General features: G+C 50.3%; 8 protein-coding genes across 8 annotated transcripts; 2 read left to right on the plus strand and 6 right to left on the minus strand.

Moving 5' to 3' along the window:
- Positions 1–1,352: 1,352 nt before the first annotated feature.
- Positions 1,353–1,954, minus strand: cctO_1 (Cyclochlorotine biosynthesis protein O; the record flags this gene model as incomplete). Its single annotated transcript, XM_014692977.1, has 2 exons — positions 1,353–1,468; positions 1,525–1,954. 2 exons carry the CDS (start codon positions 1,952–1,954, stop codon positions 1,353–1,355), a joined length of 546 nt encoding a protein of 181 aa, XP_014548463.1.
- Positions 1,955–2,566: 612 nt separating this feature from the next.
- Positions 2,567–7,385, plus strand: atnC_3 (MFS efflux pump atnC; the record flags this gene model as incomplete). The annotated part of the gene is made up of 4 exons (XM_014692975.2): positions 2,567–2,996; positions 3,053–3,649; positions 5,738–6,222; positions 6,294–7,385. The coding sequence occupies 4 exons, from the start codon at positions 2,567–2,569 to the stop codon at positions 7,383–7,385; spliced, it is 2,604 nt and encodes an 867-aa protein (XP_014548461.2).
- Positions 7,386–9,533: 2,148 nt separating this feature from the next.
- On the minus strand, positions 9,534–10,848 carry Clk1 (Dual specificity protein kinase; the record flags this gene model as incomplete). The annotated part of the gene is made up of 4 exons (XM_014692974.2): positions 9,534–9,724; positions 9,781–10,003; positions 10,085–10,407; positions 10,458–10,848. 4 exons carry the CDS (start codon positions 10,846–10,848, stop codon positions 9,534–9,536), a joined length of 1,128 nt encoding a protein of 375 aa, XP_014548460.2.
- A 952-nt stretch (positions 10,849–11,800) lies between these two features.
- Positions 11,801–12,943, minus strand: G6M90_00g020870 (uncharacterized protein; the record flags this gene model as incomplete). The annotated part of the gene is made up of 1 exon (XM_014692973.1): positions 11,801–12,943. The coding sequence occupies one exon, from the start codon at positions 12,941–12,943 to the stop codon at positions 11,801–11,803; it is 1,143 nt and encodes a 380-aa protein (XP_014548459.1).
- Positions 12,944–13,429: 486 nt separating this feature from the next.
- SEC22 (Protein transport protein) lies at positions 13,430–14,143 on the plus strand (the record flags this gene model as incomplete). The annotated part of the gene is made up of 2 exons (XM_014692972.1): positions 13,430–13,463; positions 13,530–14,143. The coding sequence occupies 2 exons, from the start codon at positions 13,430–13,432 to the stop codon at positions 14,141–14,143; spliced, it is 648 nt and encodes a 215-aa protein (XP_014548458.1).
- Positions 14,144–14,411: 268 nt separating this feature from the next.
- G6M90_00g020890 (uncharacterized protein) lies at positions 14,412–15,465 on the minus strand (the record flags this gene model as incomplete). Its single annotated transcript, XM_066129864.1, has 3 exons — positions 14,412–14,987; positions 15,069–15,172; positions 15,246–15,465. 3 exons carry the CDS (start codon positions 15,463–15,465, stop codon positions 14,412–14,414), a joined length of 900 nt encoding a protein of 299 aa, XP_065985776.1.
- Positions 15,466–16,948: 1,483 nt separating this feature from the next.
- G6M90_00g020900 (uncharacterized protein) lies at positions 16,949–19,062 on the minus strand (the record flags this gene model as incomplete). Its single annotated transcript, XM_014692970.1, has 3 exons — positions 16,949–18,562; positions 18,630–18,977; positions 19,033–19,062. The coding sequence occupies 3 exons, from the start codon at positions 19,060–19,062 to the stop codon at positions 16,949–16,951; spliced, it is 1,992 nt and encodes a 663-aa protein (XP_014548456.1).
- A 1,042-nt stretch (positions 19,063–20,104) lies between these two features.
- Positions 20,105–21,676, minus strand: G6M90_00g020910 (uncharacterized protein; the record flags this gene model as incomplete). Its single annotated transcript, XM_014692969.1, has 1 exon — positions 20,105–21,676. The coding sequence occupies one exon, from the start codon at positions 21,674–21,676 to the stop codon at positions 20,105–20,107; it is 1,572 nt and encodes a 523-aa protein (XP_014548455.1).
- Between the last annotated feature and the right edge of the window lie 620 nt (positions 21,677–22,296).

Genomic DNA, 22,296 nt, shown 5'->3' on the forward strand with positions numbered 1-22,296 from the left:
CAAGACTTGCGAAGAGCAATTTTCTTCGTCGGCTACATCTGTGTCATAGTTCCCGTCACAATTCTCTGAAGTCTGGGAATTGGACATGTCTAGCACTCCTGGTTCCACAGAGTTTGTGTCGGTTGTCGTACCGCCGCTCAGAGATAAGGTACCATCCGAGGTAATAGGGCCTGCTTCTTTAGAGTCCGGTCTTTGAATGAGGTCCAATCATCACGGGCGCTGATATCACCAACATGTGGTGGTAAATCCGTTGGTGGATTTCTCTCTGAAAACCAATTTATTGACGACTCCATAGCTGCGACGCGTGCGGAGGAGCACGCCAGAGTAGCTTCTGGCGTTGGACGGCACGATTATTCAAGTGAGTTTGATCCAAGAGGCCAGAGCAGCTCCGATGGCCCGGCATGTCGGTGCTGAAGATTCATCTTAGCAAGCTGAGCCCTAGCACTCACGCTGCAAATACAATTTGAAAGATGCAGACGCAGCCAATGGCAAGGAGCCACAGCAGGATCAAGTCTGGTGTAACTGGCTGCTGTCGCCTTGCATAACGGACGCTGCATGTGGGTGGTCTTGCATTTGGTGTGACAGGTCGACTGGAGCCGCAATCACCGGGCTCTGGGCCGTGGTGTGATTATCCCTGTCCTCTTACACCAGCCGAACCAGCCTCATCCTCCTGCTCGGCCCTGCCCCGTAAAAGGAGATCACGCTCGCTGGAGGCTGTGTCGTGTAAAAGTACTATTAGGATTTATACCAAGTTATTAGCTACTAGGCCACTCTCTTAAATCGTTACCTTTATTCCGGTGTCAGCGTGAGGGTGTTTGGTTTCACCGAGGCTCGGAGGGCGGGTACAGGAGCCGGGCCGTCCAAATGTCACATGATAGGCCTGGGACCCACAAATGCGGCCTGATCCGAGATTTGGCACGCCGGCCATTTCCGTACCGGGGAAGTGGGGTTTCAACTGTCGATAAGTACCAGGTCGATTTGACGTTTTGTGCTTGCACAGCCTGGTCCTCCAACTCGGCCGAGCTACAGAATGCTTGTTGGCCGGGCACAAAGCAGTCATGTTTGCGGGGTGCCAACCAGCAGACTCTCGTTACTTGCACCTATAATTGGTGGCCTTGTGGCTAATCCCCCGCAAGGGGCAGTGAGCTGAATCTGACTTGGGGAATAATATCCCTGGTTTATAAAGATGCACGATGCCTGTCCACTCTGGAGGCGGGCTTGGGCACGGTTTACCAATAAAGCCATCGAATCGGATCCAACCCTAATCTGCTGCCTGGTTTGTGGCACAAGGGAGCTACGTCACTTGGGCGGCGAGAGCAACACTCATGCGCGACATTCTTACCAAGCAGCAACTAGTGGAACACCTCCAGCAAAGCTGTGTATCCTTTGCCATCATCGCTCTTCAACCACGGTTTACCGGTTTGATTAAGAGCCGCAATGCCACGTTCTGGGACGGTGACCGGTGTGTCTGATGCAAGTTAGCTGCACGTCTTTTGCCGCCTTGTCGGGAACGCCGTCTCTCACATAACCAGAGATCCTCCCAGGCCTTTTCCCGTTCTGGCGTCGGCGGCCCTCGGTAGAGTGTTTTATGCGGAAATTCGTTCTCAAAGTCGCCTTCCCAAAATTCAACTCCATCCCACGCGGGTGCTGCCCCCAAGTCAGTCACAATGCTCAGGATAAAGAACGTAAACACCTTCTGGGAAGCAAATGACTGACAAAATGGAGAATTGAGCTTTGCGCACTGCAGCTGGCTTGGGCTGGCCATGTGCTGCCACACCATGACGAACAATGCGGTGAGCAGGGCAGCAATTATTCCACAAAGGCCAACAACCAACCCCCGGCTTTGACCCCAGTGGTGGCTGGTGGAACGCAGTTTAAGAAAGCTAGACGCATCATCGCTTTCAGAATCTGACAGGTGGTCATATTTGGCCTCGGGGGTTCTGTTGGAAGGCATCTTGTAGCCGTCGTGTGGGGGAAAAAAAAGTCCAGACTGAAATGGATTGGAAGAGAATCTGCATTGGACGACGCTGGTCTGTCTGGGTTATTAGAAGGTTGACAGCTTATTCTCTTTGAAAAATTTACGGATTCAGCCGCATGTATCCTGGATGGCACTCAGTCCTCTGTTATTAAGACCTGCAGGGTTACAGACCGAGAGCATCGTATTATGGTAAGCTGCTTTTCAAGGCAAAACGCGCCTCCCATACGCGTAGACTGGGGTGGTAATATATGCGTTTTCCCCAGGTCCAGATGTCTCATGTCAGCTACCCTCTCGCCACCGGCTACGCCCACGGAGTGCCCCCAATAAAGCGTCAACAAGCAGCTAACATGCATGCTGGTACATACATGTATCCATGTAGGTCGGCACCAGTATCCGAGTGCCATTGCCCGAGTATTAGCCACCTGCCGTTTGCGTTGGCTTATGCAGACTCAAAGCGCCCAGCTTTGTAGCCCTGTCGTGAGCCGTGCTTACATAGGGAAGCCGTTTTGGCGGCACCAGACCCGACAAGAAATATTTCCATCCTCTCAACCTCCCCAAGCACGAGACTGACAGCCAGTGCTAGTGAATATGGCCCACGATACGCACAATACCGAGGAGACTAGTCTCCTGCGACACCATCATGACGAAGCTTCATCGGGTGTGGAACGCACATTGAGGCAGCGGCTCATGATTGCTGGCCGATGCACCACTGTGCTGTTGCTTGTGGTTCTTACAATGTCCATATCGTCGACTCCAATGCTGGAAATTATGGAAGGCATCATCTGTCGTTCCTTGCACCCGGACGTTGATGGCACACTCAACCACCCCGTCTGCAAAGGCGCAGACGTGCAATCAGAGTTTGCCCAACTTCAAGGCTGGGTTACGCCCTTTGCCCTGGTCCCCGGTCTAGTGATGGCCATGCCATACGGAGCCATGGCCGACAAGCACAGCCGCAGACTCGTGCTTTCTTTGGCTATTTCGGGCCTCGTTGTTGCGCAGATTCTTGAGATTGCCACATGTAAGTCATGGCGCAATGTCATTCGCAATCCCGTATTACTAAATCCTAGTCCACAGGCTGGTTCTCAGACACCATACCAATTCGTTTGATATGTCTGGCGGGCCTCGCTACCTTTGTTGGTGGCGGACCCATGGTCATCAATGCCATGATCTTCACCATGGTCGGTGATGTATTTACCGCTGATCAAAGGTTGGCCGATCCAGTCCCCTACGAATACTACAATGGCTTATGGAAAAACAGAACCACTGCCTTCTTCTACCTCGGTGCCTCCATGACAGTTGTTGAACTGATATCCGGTCCTTTGACGTACCTCCTCATGAAGCGTGGCGATTGGTTTTGCGTCTTCACCGGCTTGGCAGGACTATGCCTCGCTAACATTTTGGCATTGCTGTTACCGGAGAGTCGCGACGCCAATACACTGCGTAAACATAAACCAACCAGCCGTCAGCCAGAATCGCATCAACAGCAGACGGGCAGTGGATTCTTCGACTTGCTCTCCAAGCTGCCCAACGCTGCGGCAACTTGCATCATGGCTGCGACGAATTTCGTTTCCAACAACAGACATTCTACGCTACTGCTTGTGGGTGTCGCGTTCGGCACCCTCGGTCAAGACGTCATCATCTTGTTGCAGCAGTACATGACGAAGCGTTTCGGTCTGTCTTGGGCTCGTGCGAGCCTACTCTTGTCTATCAAGGGTGTGGCGGCTCTTGCAGTGACAACAACAATACTCCCCTTGACAAGTCAACTGCTTTTGAGGAAACTATCCCTTAGCCCTGTCCATAAAGACATGTGGATGGCTAGGGCAAGTGCCATGTTTCTTCTGTTGGGAGCCTTTTGCCTGGGCTTGGCACCTACATTGGAGACATTTTTATCGAGCTTGGTCATTTTTACGGTGGGAATAGGCTACAATTTGATTCTTCGCAGCCTCATTGCTAGCTATGCAAAGGACGACAAGACGGGGTTGATGTTCACCGCAATATCTGTCTCGGAGGGATTAGGGGGGCTTATTGCAGGGCCAATAATGGCGATGCTCTTCCGCGTTGGTTTGAATTTGGGTAGGGCCTGGGTCGGTCTTCCTTTTCTATTTGCTGGCCTTCTTTTTAGTACTTCCACATTGATCGTTTTTTTGGTACCCGTCACGTCATGAGACCTATCATCACCATGATTCTCAATAAAATCATACTTCTTCTTACTCTCCATACTGTGAACTCTATTTATAATCATCTTTTAAATGCCTAACAACCTTCTTATATTTAAACTTAACTTTGAGTCAAGTCTAACCATGATAGCCGACGCCATGACATCCAGCAATCACACCAAGCCCTGCGACTTCAGTCTACAGTGCAAATCACTGTGCTCACAAGAGACAGGAGGAGCAACTTGGACAATTCATTCTACTCGGGTATATCTATCGAATTTATCGAGGTATCTCGCAAATGCCCATTCCTTAATCTTTGCAAAGTTGCGACACGTATGGGTGATGTACATGGACATCTTTGACATTTGGTCTTGTTCGTCCCAGCGGTAGTATAAAGTGGAAACGTCGGCATGGCACATTGCCGCCTGTCTTAGATGTTCAAGACAGTGGCCAGTTGGCTAATTAGTCATGGTGTATGCTTTGTCTCTTGGTAGTGCGTCTTACCAAAATGGAGAGTCGTCTCTTCGTCTCTCGTGCCATTAGCAAACACTGTTAACATGCCGTATCTTTCGGGATACATGAGCTTGCGAAACATGTTCAAGCAGTGCAGCTGGTGAAAGACGTCAAGGCCGATAATGTATTCTCCCTCCTTGCCGGGAATTCCTACTGTATGATTTGGTAGGCGACGTGCCTCATGTTCGGGCACATGCAGGCTGACGCCATCTGTCAAAGGCACAAGTCTCAGAACACGTGTCAAATCTTGCCATGATGTGGTTTCTACTTGCATTGGTATAAGTCGTCCCAAGCGTCGTCCATGTCATCGTCCGGGTAGCCTTGGTATGGGGAGTGGCTCGGTCCGACGCCTGGGGCAAATACTTTGGTCTCATATTCAATCACGGCATTCGCAGTGGAGTAGATGCCTTTTGAAGGATCCCATAGCTTATATAAGTATATTATATATTAAAATAAAGCTAAAAATCACGTGATTTTAAATATTTAAAAAATAAGCTTATAACTTTAAAATTCAGGGAGTTATTAAGCTTTTAAATATTATTTTAAAAAAGCAAGCCCTTTTTTTTAGCTTATTATAACTCGCTTAATTTATAAGCTAGCGGTATAAGAATTAGTGTATTTGAAAGGCCTAAATTAGCTCTTTTTATATATATAAAGTAGGTCCTAATAAGCCTTATAATTCGCGTAATAATTATTACTAAAAAATCTTTTTATAATAAAATCTTTACTAAAAAACTACATATATTATAGTAAATTATAATACAAACTACACTATACTATATTACACTATAAATTACACTAAAATTATATATAGTGTAGTTTTTTCGTCACAGCTCTGGTACCTACGTAGGTCGGTAGTCCTTTCCGAATCGTTGTGCCATAAGTGGTGCGGATGACGGAGGAAGGATTTTCCGATGACGCCCTGGTCTGTTCTCCTGGCTCCAACCGAAGAGCAGCTTCACCCTGCTCTTTTAAGCTTTTCAGCTCATTCCCAATGCATTATTCCGGTGTCATTTGGCCTGTATCTTAACCTTTCTTGAATTTAAACTCTGACATTGTTACATTTCGTCGCGACTCGACTTCATCGCAGGATACTTGATGGCACAACCACCGGAGCCGGCAGCCGAGATAATCCTAAGAACATTGAATGGAGAGATTACATATGAGGAGGCCGCTGATCAGGAGACCAATGTCCTGCCGGAGCTGACATATTGGCGGAGGATGGACGACTTCGGTAGCTATCTCCTTGCCCACAAAAAGGAGATTGAAGATATCGTATCACGCTACTTGCGTCTCGACGGCGCCGAGAAATGCTGTCTCTCACCTCCTCCTGAGTGGAACTATGGTAGCTTCAATCTGTGCTTGCCTGCTTCTATTATCAACTGGAAGAAGCGCCCTGGGGGGAGGGTAATGATTCGCTTTCCGCTCCCTTTCAAAGTTGGTGAATCGGACTTTCCGGGCAACTCTGACGAGAAGCTTCGTTCTGAAGTGGCTACCTATTCCTGGATTGGAAAGAATTGTCCGGAAGTTCCTCTACCCTGTCTTTGGGGATTTGCATTCGCTGGTGGTCCTAGTGTGAGTCTATTTCTCAGGTTTACCGAAAGCATACGAGATTACGTTTCTTAATATGTGTCAAGGCAATGTAGTTTGCTGCGTTGGATACCGCTCCATTCCTCTCTCGATTTTTCGAAAAACTTCGACGCCAAATTTGGTCTCTGCTTGGTTACGCAGTACCATGCCAATATGTGCAGTTAAACTCTCCCTATAATCTCAACACAGGGCATATGGTCATTGATTACATTGAACCTGCTGATGCGGAGATGCTCTCTTCAACGTGGGAAACGAAGCGACACGATGAGCGTGCAAGAGCCAATTTATTTCGTGGCCTTTCACGCATCATGCTCGCGCTCGGAAAAGTTCCATTGCAACGTATTGGGTCTTTTACTATGGACAACCAGGGAGTTATTAGTCTCACGAATCGACCGCTTAGGCTTCAGCTACATCAACTGGAGAACGAGGGTATCCCGACGAATATCAGCAGAAACACCACCTATACCTCCATAGAACCATTCTTGCACGACATTCTAGCTTGTCATGACAGTCGTTTACGACATCAGCTGAACGCCGCGAATGATGAGGCTGATTGCAAAGCGCAGATGGCAGTTTTAAGCGCTTTCCGAACAATCCTCCCACTTTTTGTACGCCGAGATTTACGTTCCGGACCATATATACTAACTCTGACCGATATTCATGCGAGCAATATCTTCGTTGATACGGAATGGAACATCAAATATCTAATCGACCTGGAATGGGCCTGTTCACTACCACTAGAAATGCTACATCCGCCGTCGTGGTTATCAGATGAACCTTTTGAGAGACTGTCCCCTCAGTTTGACGAGTTATATCAGGAGTTTATAGACATCTTCAAGGGAGAGGAGGCCCTTTATTTCTCACCGTCACAACACCAGCGAGGACCACAGTTTTTCACGGAAACTATGAGACAGGGATGGGAAGCTGGAAATTTCTTCTACTTTCTTGGACTAGAGAGTGTTACTGGACTATATTTCATCTTCCAACGACGCATTCGACCTCGATTCGACACCTCTAATGAATTTCCCGATGAAGCTCTTTCTGCGTATTGGGGGCAAGGCAGTGAGCAATTTATTGCCGGCAAAGTCCAACAAAAAAAGGAATATGACGAGAAACTCAGGCAGGCGTTTAAGAGTGAGGATGCCTGAATTGAATGTCAGCTTGGATCGTTTCCTTTCTTCATTGTTTCTTACTCACCAACTCTTGCAGAATCCGTTAGCTTTTACCTTGCCTACTTCTTAGATGATTCCCCTTTAGCTATGGCATTCTGATTTTCTCTTCTCTTATCCTGAGCCGCCCTGCCCGACGAAGACAATTGTTTGGCGGCCTTTGCAGTGATACCGATGCCTGCAGAAGCCTCTTTCACCACATGTTGACTCGTTGGACGAGTTTTGTTATCAGCTATTTTGAGAATGCCAAATTCGTCTATGGATAATAACTTTGTTTGGACACTGGGGTTTGTGGTGCTAAGATAAAGGCGAAGAGTATGTCCAAGAAATGAACCATCTTTTCTTCTGTCTTCTAGTCGAGCGGAAGTTCCAGCTTAAATGGAAAAAATAGTGACTACGCTAACACATGCAAGTTCCGTCGTGAGAGTGGTGTTCAAGCAGGACAAACCAAAACTTGACACGCTTTCGAGTTGTCATCATGCAACTTCATGCTAGTGGGGTCAGATGCTAGGTAACAATATGATGTTGGTTTGCATTGCGAGGTTGCCGACAGTCAAGACCCTCTCATCCCTCCAGGGCGTACTGTGATGCCTGAGTACGAACTCAGATTGTACACTTTTTAGGATGAAAGATAAGGCTGTCAGTCATACTACGTTGGGTTGTTTCTTCACCATTTGAGCCCAGATCCACTGAATCACCAGACTGCTGCACAGGAATTCTGACATTTCAGTCAAGCATTTGCGTACCAGACTTCTACCAACATACATGACATGGGTCCGTGCCTCCATTGCCAACATTGACCCCGCTCACCAGCAAGTGCAACAGTCCCCGATTCTGGTGTTTGGCAACACCTCAAGCTACTTAAGTAAGAAATCGAACTAAAGTGGTCGCATATCAAGGTCGCCGAACCCCCAGTCGTGTTCGTCTGCACATAGCCCCCGAGGTTTGGAGAGTCTGGGTTGGAACACGTCGGATGGGATTAGTGCCAGCAGGCGGCCCATGACCCATGATTCTTTTGCAGGGGATCAAGTATTCAATGTTCTAAAGTGTCAATGGTAGATATGTCTGGTAAGCTAATGCAGTTTGCCCGTGCCGTGCCGCCTTGCTAAGCCACCAGACCCAATGCAGTCTGGTGCTCTCAAATGACCAGTTGACCAGACAGATATCATATCTCGACCCAGACCAGACGGGACCTCCGCACATGCACCCGTGCGTGATGTGTCCACACAGCATGTCTGATGCACAAGACTTAAAATTCATCACCCATAGCCTCCATGTCTGGACCCGCTGTACGAAACCTGTTGAACCACCTGCATGTGGCTCTGTAGCCGCCGAATACTTGATACCCCAGTCTCTTCAACCCTCAACTCGCACAGCCAACGAGCTCATTGTCACAGCATTCAAGGTTGATCGTAACCCCCAAGAACCCAAATACCTCCAGCAATGCCCGTTGCGTCGAAAGCGAGTTAAGTCCTGGTGGTCTGGGTATGATGTCTGATCCTTTGGTTGGCCGAAGGGGAAAAAGGTGCGGCTTTCCGGGCCTCAGCATCAAATACAATCAATGACACGTTATTTGAATGCAAGTACCAGACATTAAATACAAGCGTTGGGTAAAAGACTTTCCCCTCTGTACAACATACTCAAGCAGAAAGCCCAATCCATAAAGCCCAATCCATTCAATCCAAAGGTGTCTGGTTGGGTATAACATGGCAATATCACTAGCAGAATCGTTGGGCAAGGGTCATCCAGCGGGTCTAATACAACCAGGGAAGTAAGTCCAAGGCAACCGGCAGACGGAATGCTGAGTGCAGGGTGCTCTATATCTGTGACAAGGGCTCGGAAAGAGGGCTTGGAGCAATAGCTCAATTCAACTAATAACAGTCTTTGGTATCAAAGGTCCTTAGTTTTCCTCAAGGCCTTGAGGGACCAAAGCCGTCTATTTATACAAGAAGTCGGTGAGGGACTTTGCCCTAGGTCTCGTGACCGTAGCCCTTGTGTAACCTGCGATTTCCGTGTAACAGTAGCCGTCTTGGCTAATACTGCAGACTGTCAAGCTCAGCGAAACGGTAGTCGAAACTGCTCGTTCTTGTCCACACAATGGTCCCGGCTGCCCATTCACATCCTCCATCATGAGATCCTCAAAGGGTCAAGAAACGGGTGTTTTAGCAGCTCTTTAGCAGTCTTCCTTTTCTCGGGCAGCCATTGCAACATACAGGCGGCAAAGTCTAGAAACTGCTCCTTTTCCTCTCCAACTAACTCGGTCACCATATCAGATAATTTCTTCCCTTCTTCGACCAAGTCCTTGCGGATAATGCAGCCTATCATGTGACGATTGGTTAGGGTTATAATGTAGTTGTGTGGCCTTGTAACGTACCGTCTTCGTCAAAAAAAGGACCTCCCCAAAACTCGTTCATAGTTTCGCACTCTTTCCCCTTCTGACTTATGATAATCTTGCCGAGTTTAGCTTTACGACACATTCGTTCTCTTTGGACTAGAGCTTCAGGGGGATTTCCCAAGGTGGAAACCATTTGAGCAAGATGAACGCGCGTCGTATTCGCCGTCCTCGCCAGCAGGCCGGTTGAACAGGCTAGTATCTTCTAACAGATTCCACATCTGTTGCAGTTAGAATAATTGTACAAACATGTGTCAAGGTCAATTACCAAAGGGTTTTGCTTTACCATTAGGCCGAGATTCCATATATCAGCACTGTATGACCACGGACAACCGAGAAACACCTCCGGGGCACGATACCGATGAGATTGGATGGGAGATATATGGCCCCGATTATCAGGTAGTCCAGGGAAGCAGAGATTGAAGTCAGCAAGTCGAGGTAAGAGAGTAGTGCCACGGAGGCCACCAAGTTCATCATGTGACAAATACGTCACACGCCCATCTTCGTTTCTGACATGCTTGGGCTGGGAATTAGTCTTGTAGTATTGCACAAGATCTTTCAGAACAGAGTCATCCTCAAGTGTGACCATGATATTATCATCCTTGATATCTAGCAACGCGGTTAGCGACATAAATGAGGTGCGAATGTAAAACCCGAACCTGTATGGATCAGACGGCACTCCGTGTGCAAGTAATCCAAAGCTTGGAGGAGGCAAAACATGTAAGCTTTGAATATTGGAGGCCCTAGCCTTTGTCGTGGAAGTCTTTGCTGGAACTGGAAAAGAGTCTCTCTCATGGGCTCAAACACGAGACAAGTATGCGTCCCACATTCACCTTGTAAGTTAAACACATCAATGGGTGTCCGAATATGTGAGAGACCTTCGTGTGATGGATTGGCCTTTGAGATGAGCTTCATACATCTAATCTCATCAGCAGCATTTGCATCTAAAGCGGATATTTTGATGCTAACATAGCGAGGACCTGACGACTTGACCCATCTTTTACTGATTTCAAGGTTAAATTCATGTCGCGGTGGCGGACATTTGGACATTTGGAGTGTTCTCACTATGCTACATTTTCTGCCAACCAGACAGTGGATCCCGACCCAAACCCGAGTTTCGCAATCGTCTTGAATCTGTCGTCAAGTATCTGGCCGGGCTGTGTTGGATGGAAATATTTCAAACGACCATTCGGGAGCAGCTCCTCGTCAATCGGCTCAGGGAGGACATAAGCCGCTGGTCTTTTCGCGGAAATTGAAAAGGGCCGTTTTCTAAAGCATCCCATTTTGGGAGCTTTCTTAAAGCATGGAAGTTGCAGCTCAGTAATGAGCCGTGCACCGAACATGCTCAAGAAGTGGAGTGCGGTGAAGCTGAATTTTGTGGTTATTGTCTTCATCTGCCTTCTGTTTTGTCATCTGTCATCATGTCAAGGACTTGAAAATGGTCACGTGAGGCTTATTGCACCAATCCACATAGACTGATGGGTTTAATCGTGCCTGAGGTAACAATCATTAAGTTATTTGAACTGCTAATACTACACAACACCCAAATATTTTGGGATCACAATCTGTAATCTAGCATATAGTACAAGCATCTCGTTCAATGCCAGAATAATAACTTTTGTTCTGCCGTCCAGGTTAAAACCAAATGCGCATAAAACCGCCAGTTTCTATTCTTTGCTGCTCTGGACTATCAAAAGAGATGCTCTCTATTTCCTTGGGCAAGCAAGTGTATGTGTGTGATGAGCGCTGCCAAATGCCCTTTAGGTCGGAGCACTCTTCACCTTTTAACAAGAGCACGGCTATACTGTAGTTGGAGTCATTCACAGCGGATCTGGCTGAAGAAACAAGCAGAAGGTCTGGTATTAACCTAAAAAGTAAACATAGCCAAGAGACCATGAACATTCATCAACGGCATCCCTGGAGCCAAGGTAAACTCCACGTTCAATCATCTTCTTGTGACAATTTCAACTTGTATTCCACAATCTAATTAACCATTCTAACCTCATGCCAACTGGTTGATGGGAATATGAGCAATCTCTTGTCCCCAATGCTCAAGGCCATTGGTGACTACGATTTGACGCACCCCAAAGCACATTCGAATATGACGCAGAAAACCCTCTCGAGATCGCGCTCGAAGGATCAAATCTGGTGGCCCTCGCTCCATAGGCACAAGGCTAGTCGACTTATCGCGCTTTGGATGGTAATTTTGGCACATCCATAGACAGCCCCTGCACAAAAAGCCATGATACACGACGCCGGAGGTAATAGAGGGGAGGTAGATGTGTGCATAGCTTTCATGTGGATCTTCGAATTCATTCAAGGTGGTGGATATGAGAGGATCGGTGGTATAGGGCCGTAGTTGCGCAGCTCGGTAATGTGCATAAAGTTCCCGTTTTGTGTCACTAAGACGCGTTGAGAATGGGAGATCCGTGATTTTCTCCTCCGAGCCATGAATCGCAAGCGCAAGCCTCTTTGCACAAGCGACGCTGACAAAACTTTCCGGTTTTGGGGTTGCAAATCTCCCTTGGGGGTACATGGGCAAGCGAAGGATACCAGGTAATTGATCAACCTGACGTAGCGGTATACGAAAGCACTTCGCAGCAACACCTCGAGGCAGCACCCACAGTGACTGATTGCGCGAAGCACATATCCGACAACATCGCTGACAGGAAGGAAGAAACAACAACTGGCCATAGTGGCCGCACGAGAAGCAATTCTGAGATCGCAACGCGGCACGAAGTGCACCCGCAGGGTGATGGCCGATGAGACCTGAGAAGGCCAGCGCGGCCAGGCCTCGGTGAGCGTACTCGATCAAGTCCCTATATACTGGTGATGTTTGCACGAGAATGCTGGCTCGTCCACATGCGCCGGAGAATCGCAACAAGGACTGAAAGTCTAGCATCTCGAAGACGTTATGTAAAAGCTCAATAGGAAGCTTTTCAAGATGCCCGATGGGGGTTTTTGGGTCGTAATCCATCCTTGGTTCTTTGATTTCGATGTCTTTGGACCAGCGGCTTACATACTGTTCTATGTTGGATAGATATCTATACGAGAGTTTTTCAAGAAGAAGTTCATCCAACATAGAATCTTCGCTGTCAGCCATGTGAACATCTTGATTCGACACAGAATATCCGACGTGAGACATGGTCGTACGGGGTACAGGATGATTGCGTTGTGAAGCGAGTTGGTCGATGCAGGCTCTTGGGAGGGAGACCTGACACCCTAATATACCCGTAAAGGGGTACTGCGCCCCGTTGATGCATCTTCAGAAGATAGAGACGTGTCCTGAAATGAGTGGAGGGCGATGGAATCAGGCTGCGCCGGGCTGCCTAGAGGTTGATGTTGTACTACCAAAAATGTAGAGGATGGTCTGGGAGAGTGTCTCTGCTTTTGCTCTCGAGTTGAGTCGAGTGAGGCGGAAGGAAAGGCGCTTCCCCGCGACCAATTAGGCAATAGCTGCTGCGGTGGCGTCAAATGACAATCTGCAATGTGGCGCTGCCCCTGATTGGCCCACTGGGACCACGTCTCAGCTTCAACACCAGCAACACCGGCAACCACATCATCAACTCTCCTCGGCACAATTCCACCCTGCCCCAGAAAGCAGCACCAGCTTTCCACCACCACCGCCAAAATGATTCTCTCCACCCAAATATCACGGCTGGACGGTACATACTCCCCCCAATGCTCCCCTTCCTCATCGCGTTCGCAGAAACTAACAGGAACCAATGTAGGCCTCATGCTCTGCGCCTCGGTCGACGACTCCCCTGAACCCCCGGCCGTCTCATCCCTCAAGTCGCAAGTCCGCCAAATTCTACGCACCCTAACGCGCAACTCCACGCCCCAGGCGTCCATCGAATCCCCCCCTCACGCGATCCACTACCTCATCGACAGCGACATCGTCTTCCTCTGCATCTGCGACTCCAGCTACCCGCGCAAGCTGGCCTTCACATACCTCGCCGACTTGTCCCGCGAATTCCTCACCACCCACTCGCTGCAGCAGCTGCAGTCGCCTTCGCTGCGCCCATATGCATACATGGACTTTGACAGCTTCATTACCAAGACGATGGCGACGTATGCGGATGCCAGGGCCGCCCAGAACCTGGATAAAGTCAACGATGAGCTGAGGGATGTGACCAAGGTCATGACGAAGAACATTGAAGACTTGCTCTATCGGGGGGACAGCTTGGATAGGATGGGAGAGATAAGTAGTCGGCTGAGAGACGATAGCAAGAGGTACAGAAGGGCCGCGGTGAGGATTAACTGGGATTTGTTGCTGAAGCAGTATGGCCCGTTTGCCGGGCTGGGATTCTTTGTCTTGTTGTTTATATGGATGAGGTTTTTCTAAAAAAACAAAAATGGGCACGGAACAGGGGGAAAACAAGGTTCGAGACGAGGGAAGAAGAAAAGAAAGAAACAGACACGTGCATTGACCAGGAGATGTCATGGGGCGTTACGCGTACACAGTACAGCACAAGACTTGACGTATATGTATACATACTATTCTTAATGCTATTCGATCGTAAAGTCGTAATGGTATCCATGTCCAAGTTCCCCAAAACTCCAAATCAAACGCCAGCCTTGCCCGTCTACTCGCATCTATTTTGCTTCGCCGGCTACATGACGGCGCAGTTACCTGACTGTTGCCCACTGGGAACAGCAACCTCGACGTGTTGCCACTCCATGTGTTCCTGTAACGATGCTACATCTTCAAACTCGTCATTCGGCTTGTACAATTCTTCCTCATCATCCTCGTCCTGCGGCTTTTTGGCTTCGTCTTCACAAAAAGGACACAGTAGTCTTGCCTGCCAGTCGCCGTGCAACGGGGCCAAATGGTTGGCAACTGCTATCGGCGGGAATATCACCAGCTTCTCCTGTTGGCCCGATGAGCTTGTGCCGGTAGCTTGCCAATGCTGGCTATTTCCTTGCCGTGTCGGCAAAGATGCAGCTGTTCGTTCGGTCGGGACGTTTTCGAGATCCTCCCATATCAAGTGGCCGTCGCAAAAGTCGCAAATAAAAACCATGTCCTCCTCCCCGAATCGATCAAACGATCCGATTTTTGTGCATGCACCCAGCTCTTCCAACTGGCGCCTTTGATAGTCGGCCTCTGACACTTGCCGACTCGGCTGGACTGCAACCTTTGCCTGAGTGCGCCGTACCAGAAAAGCGCCCAGACATCTTTGCGAGGACTCCTGAGAGGATGTAAACACGCGCCTGGCTGCTCGGCACTGTGCTCGGTGTAACTCTCGCTGAAGAGAATGAGTTTCTCGTACCCACACAGGGTCAATTGGTCCGCCCGATCGACTCCAGTCCCTAAGGAGCTGAACATGAGCACGAAACTTGTCGCGGAGGAGCCTCAGCTCTTGCATCGTCTCGTCTAAGCACGTTAGCATTTGCCATTACCGAGATCTTCTGATTGACACATGCTTCCTTGGGAAAAAGGCACGTACATTTTCGATCATGCTCGTATTGAGATTGTCCGTTGACTAACGGGCATAGCTCCTGGAAGTCCTTCTTGGCCTCGTTCAGAGCTTCCTCCAGTGCCTTGACCTGTTCGTACTCGTCCTGACGCCAATGCCTCTTGTCGGCGAGACTAAATATGCGCAGTCCTTCAAGAAGACGATTTGCAATGTCAGCCAGCAGCGTGCCCACAGAATCGAAACCGCTCATTGCGGGCGTGCCCGATGTACCGAGGATTGCCGTCACTCGAGGCGGTTGCTCCCAGCGGGGTACGATTCACCGTTACGCCGTCAGTCCCAGCTGAAGCAGACGTCTGGAGAATAGATGGCAAGCTCAATGCAAGACAGGAGAAGAGATTATAGCCTCGGTCGCCTGGCGAGCACCTCTGGGGCGCGCATGGAGGACGGTTGGTTCACAAGAGCCGCGGGTGCAAAGCCGGAATACGTAGTCTGGTTGCTGAGGTCCACCGTTGCCATAAGGCTTGAGGCTGTGAGCGGCGTGGCAGTGACTAGGTGTGCGGGCTGGGCCGCGGAATAGAGCTGTGACAAGCAGCGCTGAGGCTGTGCCAACCGGCAGCCGTTGGAGCCAAATATAGGTCAGTAAACACAAAGGATGAAATGGAATGGGGTGGAGGAGTGAGGCATGCGATGGAGAAAAATGCGACCCGAGTTGGTGTCGTGGCTAAGACGAATGGTCGCTCCTTCCGCGATCCTGCTCCAGTCCCGTCTGGTTCCATGTGACACGGGAGCTGCCCTCCAGCTCAGTGCGCTTTTCCTCACTCCTCCACCACCAATGTTTGGCCGCCGACGAAGCCAAACTAAAGCAAACAATGCGTGGCACAAACTGAATCAAGCTTAACCAACGTTTCCAGCCTTGCCGGCAGACATTGATGATGCCACGCGTGTTTCCGAAACGCCCCTGCTGTTTGACCGCACGAGATCCCTGAACGCATGAGTTGCCAATGGCATGCTGTGGGGCTGGTTGGAGGCCTGCCAAACACACGCCTGAGTCGCGAATCGGTTGGTTGCCCGAGTCAACACCAGGTCTGGAGCTGTCAAGTTGGGCAATTCATTGGGACCGCTGATGTTCCAGACGCGTTTTAGCCTAGATAAGACCTTCATGATGACGTTTGTACGTTCCATTCTAGAAGGGTTTCTGAGCGGTAGCTGCTTCGACAAAAAGTAGGGATTAAAAAGTTAGTCTTTGGTAGTCCCCCAGCGGCCTATATTAGACTAATCCAAGCTGATAGCAGGTGTTTCATTCCGCTGTTGCTCCTCTCACGGTCTTGCTCTAACATTGCCCAGGTGGCTGACAGCACACAACATAACCCGACTTGTCTTGGCCGACCGAAATGCTGCGCCCAGCACCTTCTGACGAAACTCGCCTTCCCCTCGATTTATTTTTTTCTTGGCAGGCACTGTTCGTGTCACAGTGTACAAAGACGCCCGTGGGCGACTGACACGTTGACGAGTGCGACCGCCCATCCATTTTTGAACCAACAGACGAAGAGGCCGTGCGCGAAGATGGATTTGCCAACCAATGTCTGTGGGAGCGGCTATCTTGTCCAACCGTCGACCTGATACCAATAGCCTTAGCTTCTATTGTACCTACTAATACAGGCCATGTCTGCAAGCCTAACCTGGCGTAGACAGCGGCGAAGAGAAAGACGCAAGAGAGAGCAGCTTTAAACGCTTCAATGTTCGCAAAAGCTCCACTCGACTTGGTTTAGCTCATCTTCCACATTCTGTTGTAAAACAGTCCTCTCGGCCATGAGCTCCTCCCTCAGTTTCTTCGCCTCATCCAACACCATGATCGAATCCATATTTTGAAGAACGGTAGCCACCGCCTCGCTCTGGCCCCCACTTGTGTACCAATGCCTTTGTTGAGGGGGTACGTTGGACGTCGAAATTACCGGTATAGCCGGGTCAACAAGGAACAGTGCGAGAATCTTCCTGTGCCCCGGCTTGGTTGGGTCCTCGAGCTTGAAGGGCTGCACTCGGTGTTGGCACAAGTTTGAAAAGAAGAGCGACCGCCCAGGGCGCGTGAGTACGCTTCCCACGTCTTGGAGAGTGTCGAAACCGCTGCGGATGGCGAATACTCGCTCGATGGACGCCCTGTCGTTTTGTTGGTACTTGAGCCGCTGGCCGAGGTTCTCCACGTTGGCGGGCGTACGGAATGCAAGCCGGGATTCGGTAATGTTGTGGCAGTCGTAGTAGAACAGAGCCGTAGCACAAATATGCTCGTTTAGTTGACCCTCGATGTGCCACGAGCCGCCGTCGTAGGATGGTTTGTCAGGCGTGAGGTGAATATTGGCTAGTTTCACGATAACTTGGATGCGAGGAGTGCGATTGAAGAACCCCGATGATCTGACGTGTTTCTTTGAGATTCTAAAGTAGGGAGAGGCTTTATTTATGTCGTCTTCTTCAATATCCGAGTTGTCATATTCGTCGTCGTCGTCGTCGTCGTCGTCATCATAATCCTCGCCCTCGGAATCAACATCATCGGGATTTTCGGATTCGTCACTATTCTCACCATCAGAGGTGTAGTATTTTCTTTTTTCGCCTTCGGTTTCTTCACTGCAAAGTTGGCCCAAAGTGTCGCCATCCAATTCCCGATTTTGGTGTTCCTCGCCATCGTTATCATCCTCACTCTGTTTCGCTGCCTCTTCAGGGACAACGTCAGGTCGCGAAACCCCACGACCAACCTTTCGAGCGGTAAGGCGCTGCACAGGAAACTTTTTTACCCAACGGTAAATCAGATCCCAGGCCGGCAAGGATTTTTGGATAAACTCCTCTATGATGGGATACATCGCAGCGTGGTCCTTGGGGTGCAAGTTATTAATGTAACTCTCAATCGTCGCCCGACCATCTTCGTCAATGGCAACGTCACACGGCAACCACTGAAATCTGGGCGACACGACTTCTATTGGTGCTCTGCGCCAGTCGATTGTCGCCTCCAGTTGAGACTCGGAGTCGTCGCCTGGCTTCTCTAGTAGGAACCCACGACCGCAAAAGTTGAGGCACTCGTCCAAGCCAATTCGTTGATGCCGCATGATGCGAGAACGGCCATATAGTAGCGGGAAGAGCGATGGGTGCACCAAGTCAAGGACCTTGCCGTCGCTCCCTGGGTGCCAATCCTTGTCGCTGTCTGCCACATGCTCAAGAGACTTGACCGCCGTTTTGAGCCGCTCCGTCAAGTCTTCAGAGACGAGCTTGTCAGACTTGATAACACAGGTCGAGTGGTCCATGACGGGGATCAAACTCGTTTCTTCGTACAAGGCCGCCTTTTTGCGAAGCTCCTGGATGCACTACAATCTCGAGAGTTAGCCAGGGTGTATATGTACCGGGGCGCTCAGTGGACAATTGCCGGCTCACCATCTCTGCCATGTTCTTGGTAAAATCTCCATGTTTCCTGTACTCTGCCCAGTTTAAGCTCAGAACCTCCTGCTTCCATCTCGCTGCAATATTAGGGTCGCAAACTTTACGCCACCACTCGGGCTTGTTCGTAATGTCCTCCATGAACTTCAGCATGCAAACTTCCCGAATGAGCAAAGTCGTTGCCTTCCAGTCCTTGTTACGGTCGCCCATAAGCACAGGGAAGCGCTCTTTCCGAGGCGGAAGATAATTCAAGGGCAGGCCGTAACCCGGAAGCCGAATGGCTTCGGAGGGGGTAGGTATGGGTCGAGGTTTCGGCCGGGGAGAGGAGCGAGGAGATGCATTGTCCTACGTGCTGAGAATAAGTTATCCAAGGATCAAAATGCAAAGAGGATCAACGCACATCAAACTGAACGAATTGGACGTTTTCCATTGTGCAATTTCTATGGTCGAGCCGCCGTGTGTTGTGTGGTAGCCGAAGCTTCGACAAGTTGGCAGCAGGTAAAATAATTACGACATGTTTTTACGCAACGGCGTGGGTATATGTAGTTATACCTCGTTTCGCGCTACGATGACGGAGTAGTAGTGAAGAGGCTTAGCAATGCTGCGCAGTTCATATATGCCGGGTTCCTTAGAGACGGACAATTTCCCCACAAACGGCGGCATCACCGTGTCAGGATACCGTATCGCGAGTCATGCAGTTTTCGACCAACAGTTTAATAATATATAGAAGAGTGTATATAAGCATTCACTCTGTCTTCACTCTATGACGACGAACCAGGGATTGGAGACCCTGTATCCAACCACGACCAGCCATTGTGTGCGATCGGCAGCCTAGTAAGTGGGACGCGATGCGCCGAGAAGCCTAAATTGGCGATCATCCATGCAGCCTAGCTGGTTAATGTTTGGCTCTTGTCACGGAGCGTTGTGGAACGAATTTAGGCAGCGGCCCGGGATGTTGGGTTCGGGCGACGCATCTGCCGCAACCATCTCCCACTTGTTTGACCTCGTGTAAACGGTCAACCGGACTCATCTCACGCTTTACTTGTCACTCTAGGCTGAGCATGGCGCTTAAGAGTCGGGCCTCTACACCGTTTTTCCTACGACAACCCCCCAGAATTGGTGGAGGAACTTCAATATATACTCCTGTGCGATCTTTTCGAAGATGTGTAGGAACACGAGTGTGGACGCTATCATTGCTACATGGCTCAAGAGGGATGCGGCGCAGAGGTCAGAGAGCTGGATGACCTACCATGTAAGCATTTTGAAGAAGCGAATTCATGATTTTATCCCTCTCAGAGACAAATGGCACTTCACGGCGCTGCTTGACCCAAAGGGTACAAAAAGCAGTGTAGCCCCAAAGGACCAAAATACAAGTCAGCCACGCTAGGTAGGTCATTAAATTGAAACATCAAAACGACTTGATTGCAGAGAGGAAAGTATTTCCAACTAGCTGTCGGCACTTGACCGCCTCGTCACTTATTCTCCGTGTCTGTCCCCTTGTCTTCGTCCCCGTCTTCCGAGTTGTCCATCTGGTCCCAGAGCAGCTTTGCCTCCTGCAAGACGACCTTGAGCAATTCATTATCCGCCAGACTCTCGGGAATGTCCACCTCTGGCATGGCCCGCTTGGCCGTTTTCGGGGCCGGTTTTTCAGACTGCTCGTCGTCCGTCCCGAGTTTCTCATTCTCGGCCCCATGCTCCTGTGTCAAAGCAGCCCCGACTTCGGCCACAGCAGGACTTTTGACACCGTCCGTATCAACATCCGCACCGTTCTGGTCGCCATTCGTCTCAACGTCAGTGTTCTCAGAGACGCGAGAAAGGATAAGCAACGACGCGATAAAGAGTTCCTTGAGGTACGCAAAGCTGAACCCCGCGGTGAGTTGGGCGATAACACGGCACAGCTCGTCGGGAAAGTCGACGGCAGCCTCGCCGGCATATTTGCCCGCCCACTGTCGGCAGTAGGCCACCCGCTCCGGCTCCCCGGGCAGCTTGAAGTGAAACTTGCGATCAAACCGGCTGGGCCGCTTGGTGATGGAGGCGTCCAGCTTGTCGAGGTGGTTTGTCGACCCGACCATCAGGATGCCCTCGTTGGATTGTAGCCCGTCCACCTCGTTGAGGAAGTAGCTCCGGGTCTCGCCGGCCACCAGGCTGTCCAGGTCCTCAAAGACGAGAAGACACGGTGCCATGGCGCGGGCGTGCGAAAACATGCTCTTCATGGCGTACTTTGGCCCGCGGAAAATACTGTCAAAGGACTTGACAATGAGGGAGGGAACAGGCGGCTGTCGCGCCGCAAGGGAGTTGACAAGCGCCTTGATGCTGAGAGTCTTGCCGTTGCCCGGGACGCCGTGGAGGATGACGCCGCGCTTCCACGGCTCGCCCATGGAGGCGTAGAGCTGGCGGTTGTCGAAGAAGGACAGCACGTCCTTGATCAGGTTGGCCTTTAGCGAGGGGACTTGTACCACGTCGTCCCACGAGAATCCCCGCATGCTCTTGAACATTTCGGCGGATTTGGACCAGCACGAGTCGTCAAAGACGTAGATTTCTTGGTGTAGCGTCTTGGCCCAGGCGCCTGCGGCAAGGATCAGGGCGTCAATCCGCCCGTGGTGGACGCCTTTGACGTTGTCATCGGCCGGTGCTAGAATGTAAAACTGCTTCTCGAGGTTATCGAACCTGTTCAGATAGCCAATTTCGTAGATGATGAAGTCATAGCCATTCCAGGAGTAGGCCCAGCGGCAGAAGCGGATTTCGTCCTTGAGAGTGCCCGCACCTGCATCGCGGATTGGGGAGCGACACGGATCGGAGCATTTGGTACCACTGCGTGTATATTCGCGCAAAGCGTCGTAGCCCGCGGCGTCGTCGAGCGTCTTGGACGCATGGCCTGCATCAGCATAGCCGACGACATCGCAAGAGGAGCGTTTGGTACGCGTGACGTGGTAGCCAGGATGAGTGTCACGGAGCATCTGCATGGTTACCAGCTCAATATCCGTACGGGCTAGGCTGCCATGTTGCTTCCAAGCGTTGAATGCGGGTTGGTCGTTGACCGTCATGTTGGGCCAGAGGATATTGGCACAGAGATGGCCGAGAGTACGACTGCAAGTATCAAAGAGAGGGATGATCAAACGATGACTCGATGGGAGCTGCAAAGTTTGTATCGGGGCAAAATGACTGGAACGGCGAAGGCAGAGTCCAGTCCAGTCTGGTCTGGTCGATATATATGCCAGTTGGCATGTATGGAAAGATCAAGTCTGGTGGCATCGTGCAGGTGGCCAGCCTGGTTCCTTCCACCACACCGCCCTCTGTGATAAGGCCGTCTGGGACATCTGGAGCCTAACATTGAAACCCCGACATTCTCGAGGGGGTGTGAGTATAGTGCCAGCTGTTGACACTGTCAACTGGTGTCTGGTTTCTGGTTGTTGGTTCAATGCCAACTTCGTTCATCTGTACATGTATGATGCAGGCTGCTGCCTAGTTCTGCCTGAAGCCCGTCCGTGCAGATTTGCATCCAAGCTCCAATGCTGCAACAGAACCAACAATACTCCATAGATGCCAGACATGTCTGGTAGGATTGACAAGGAGACAAGCCCATTGTGCACATGAGCTTTGCGGCTGTGCGTCAAAGAAAAAGGCCCGGTTGGCAAGACTGTCGAGTGAGGCTGAGCAGGCCATC

This window comes from Metarhizium brunneum, chromosome 1 (genome assembly GCF_013426205.1).
Source record: "Metarhizium brunneum chromosome 1, complete sequence".
Lineage (NCBI taxonomy): Eukaryota > Fungi > Ascomycota > Sordariomycetes > Hypocreales > Clavicipitaceae > Metarhizium > Metarhizium brunneum.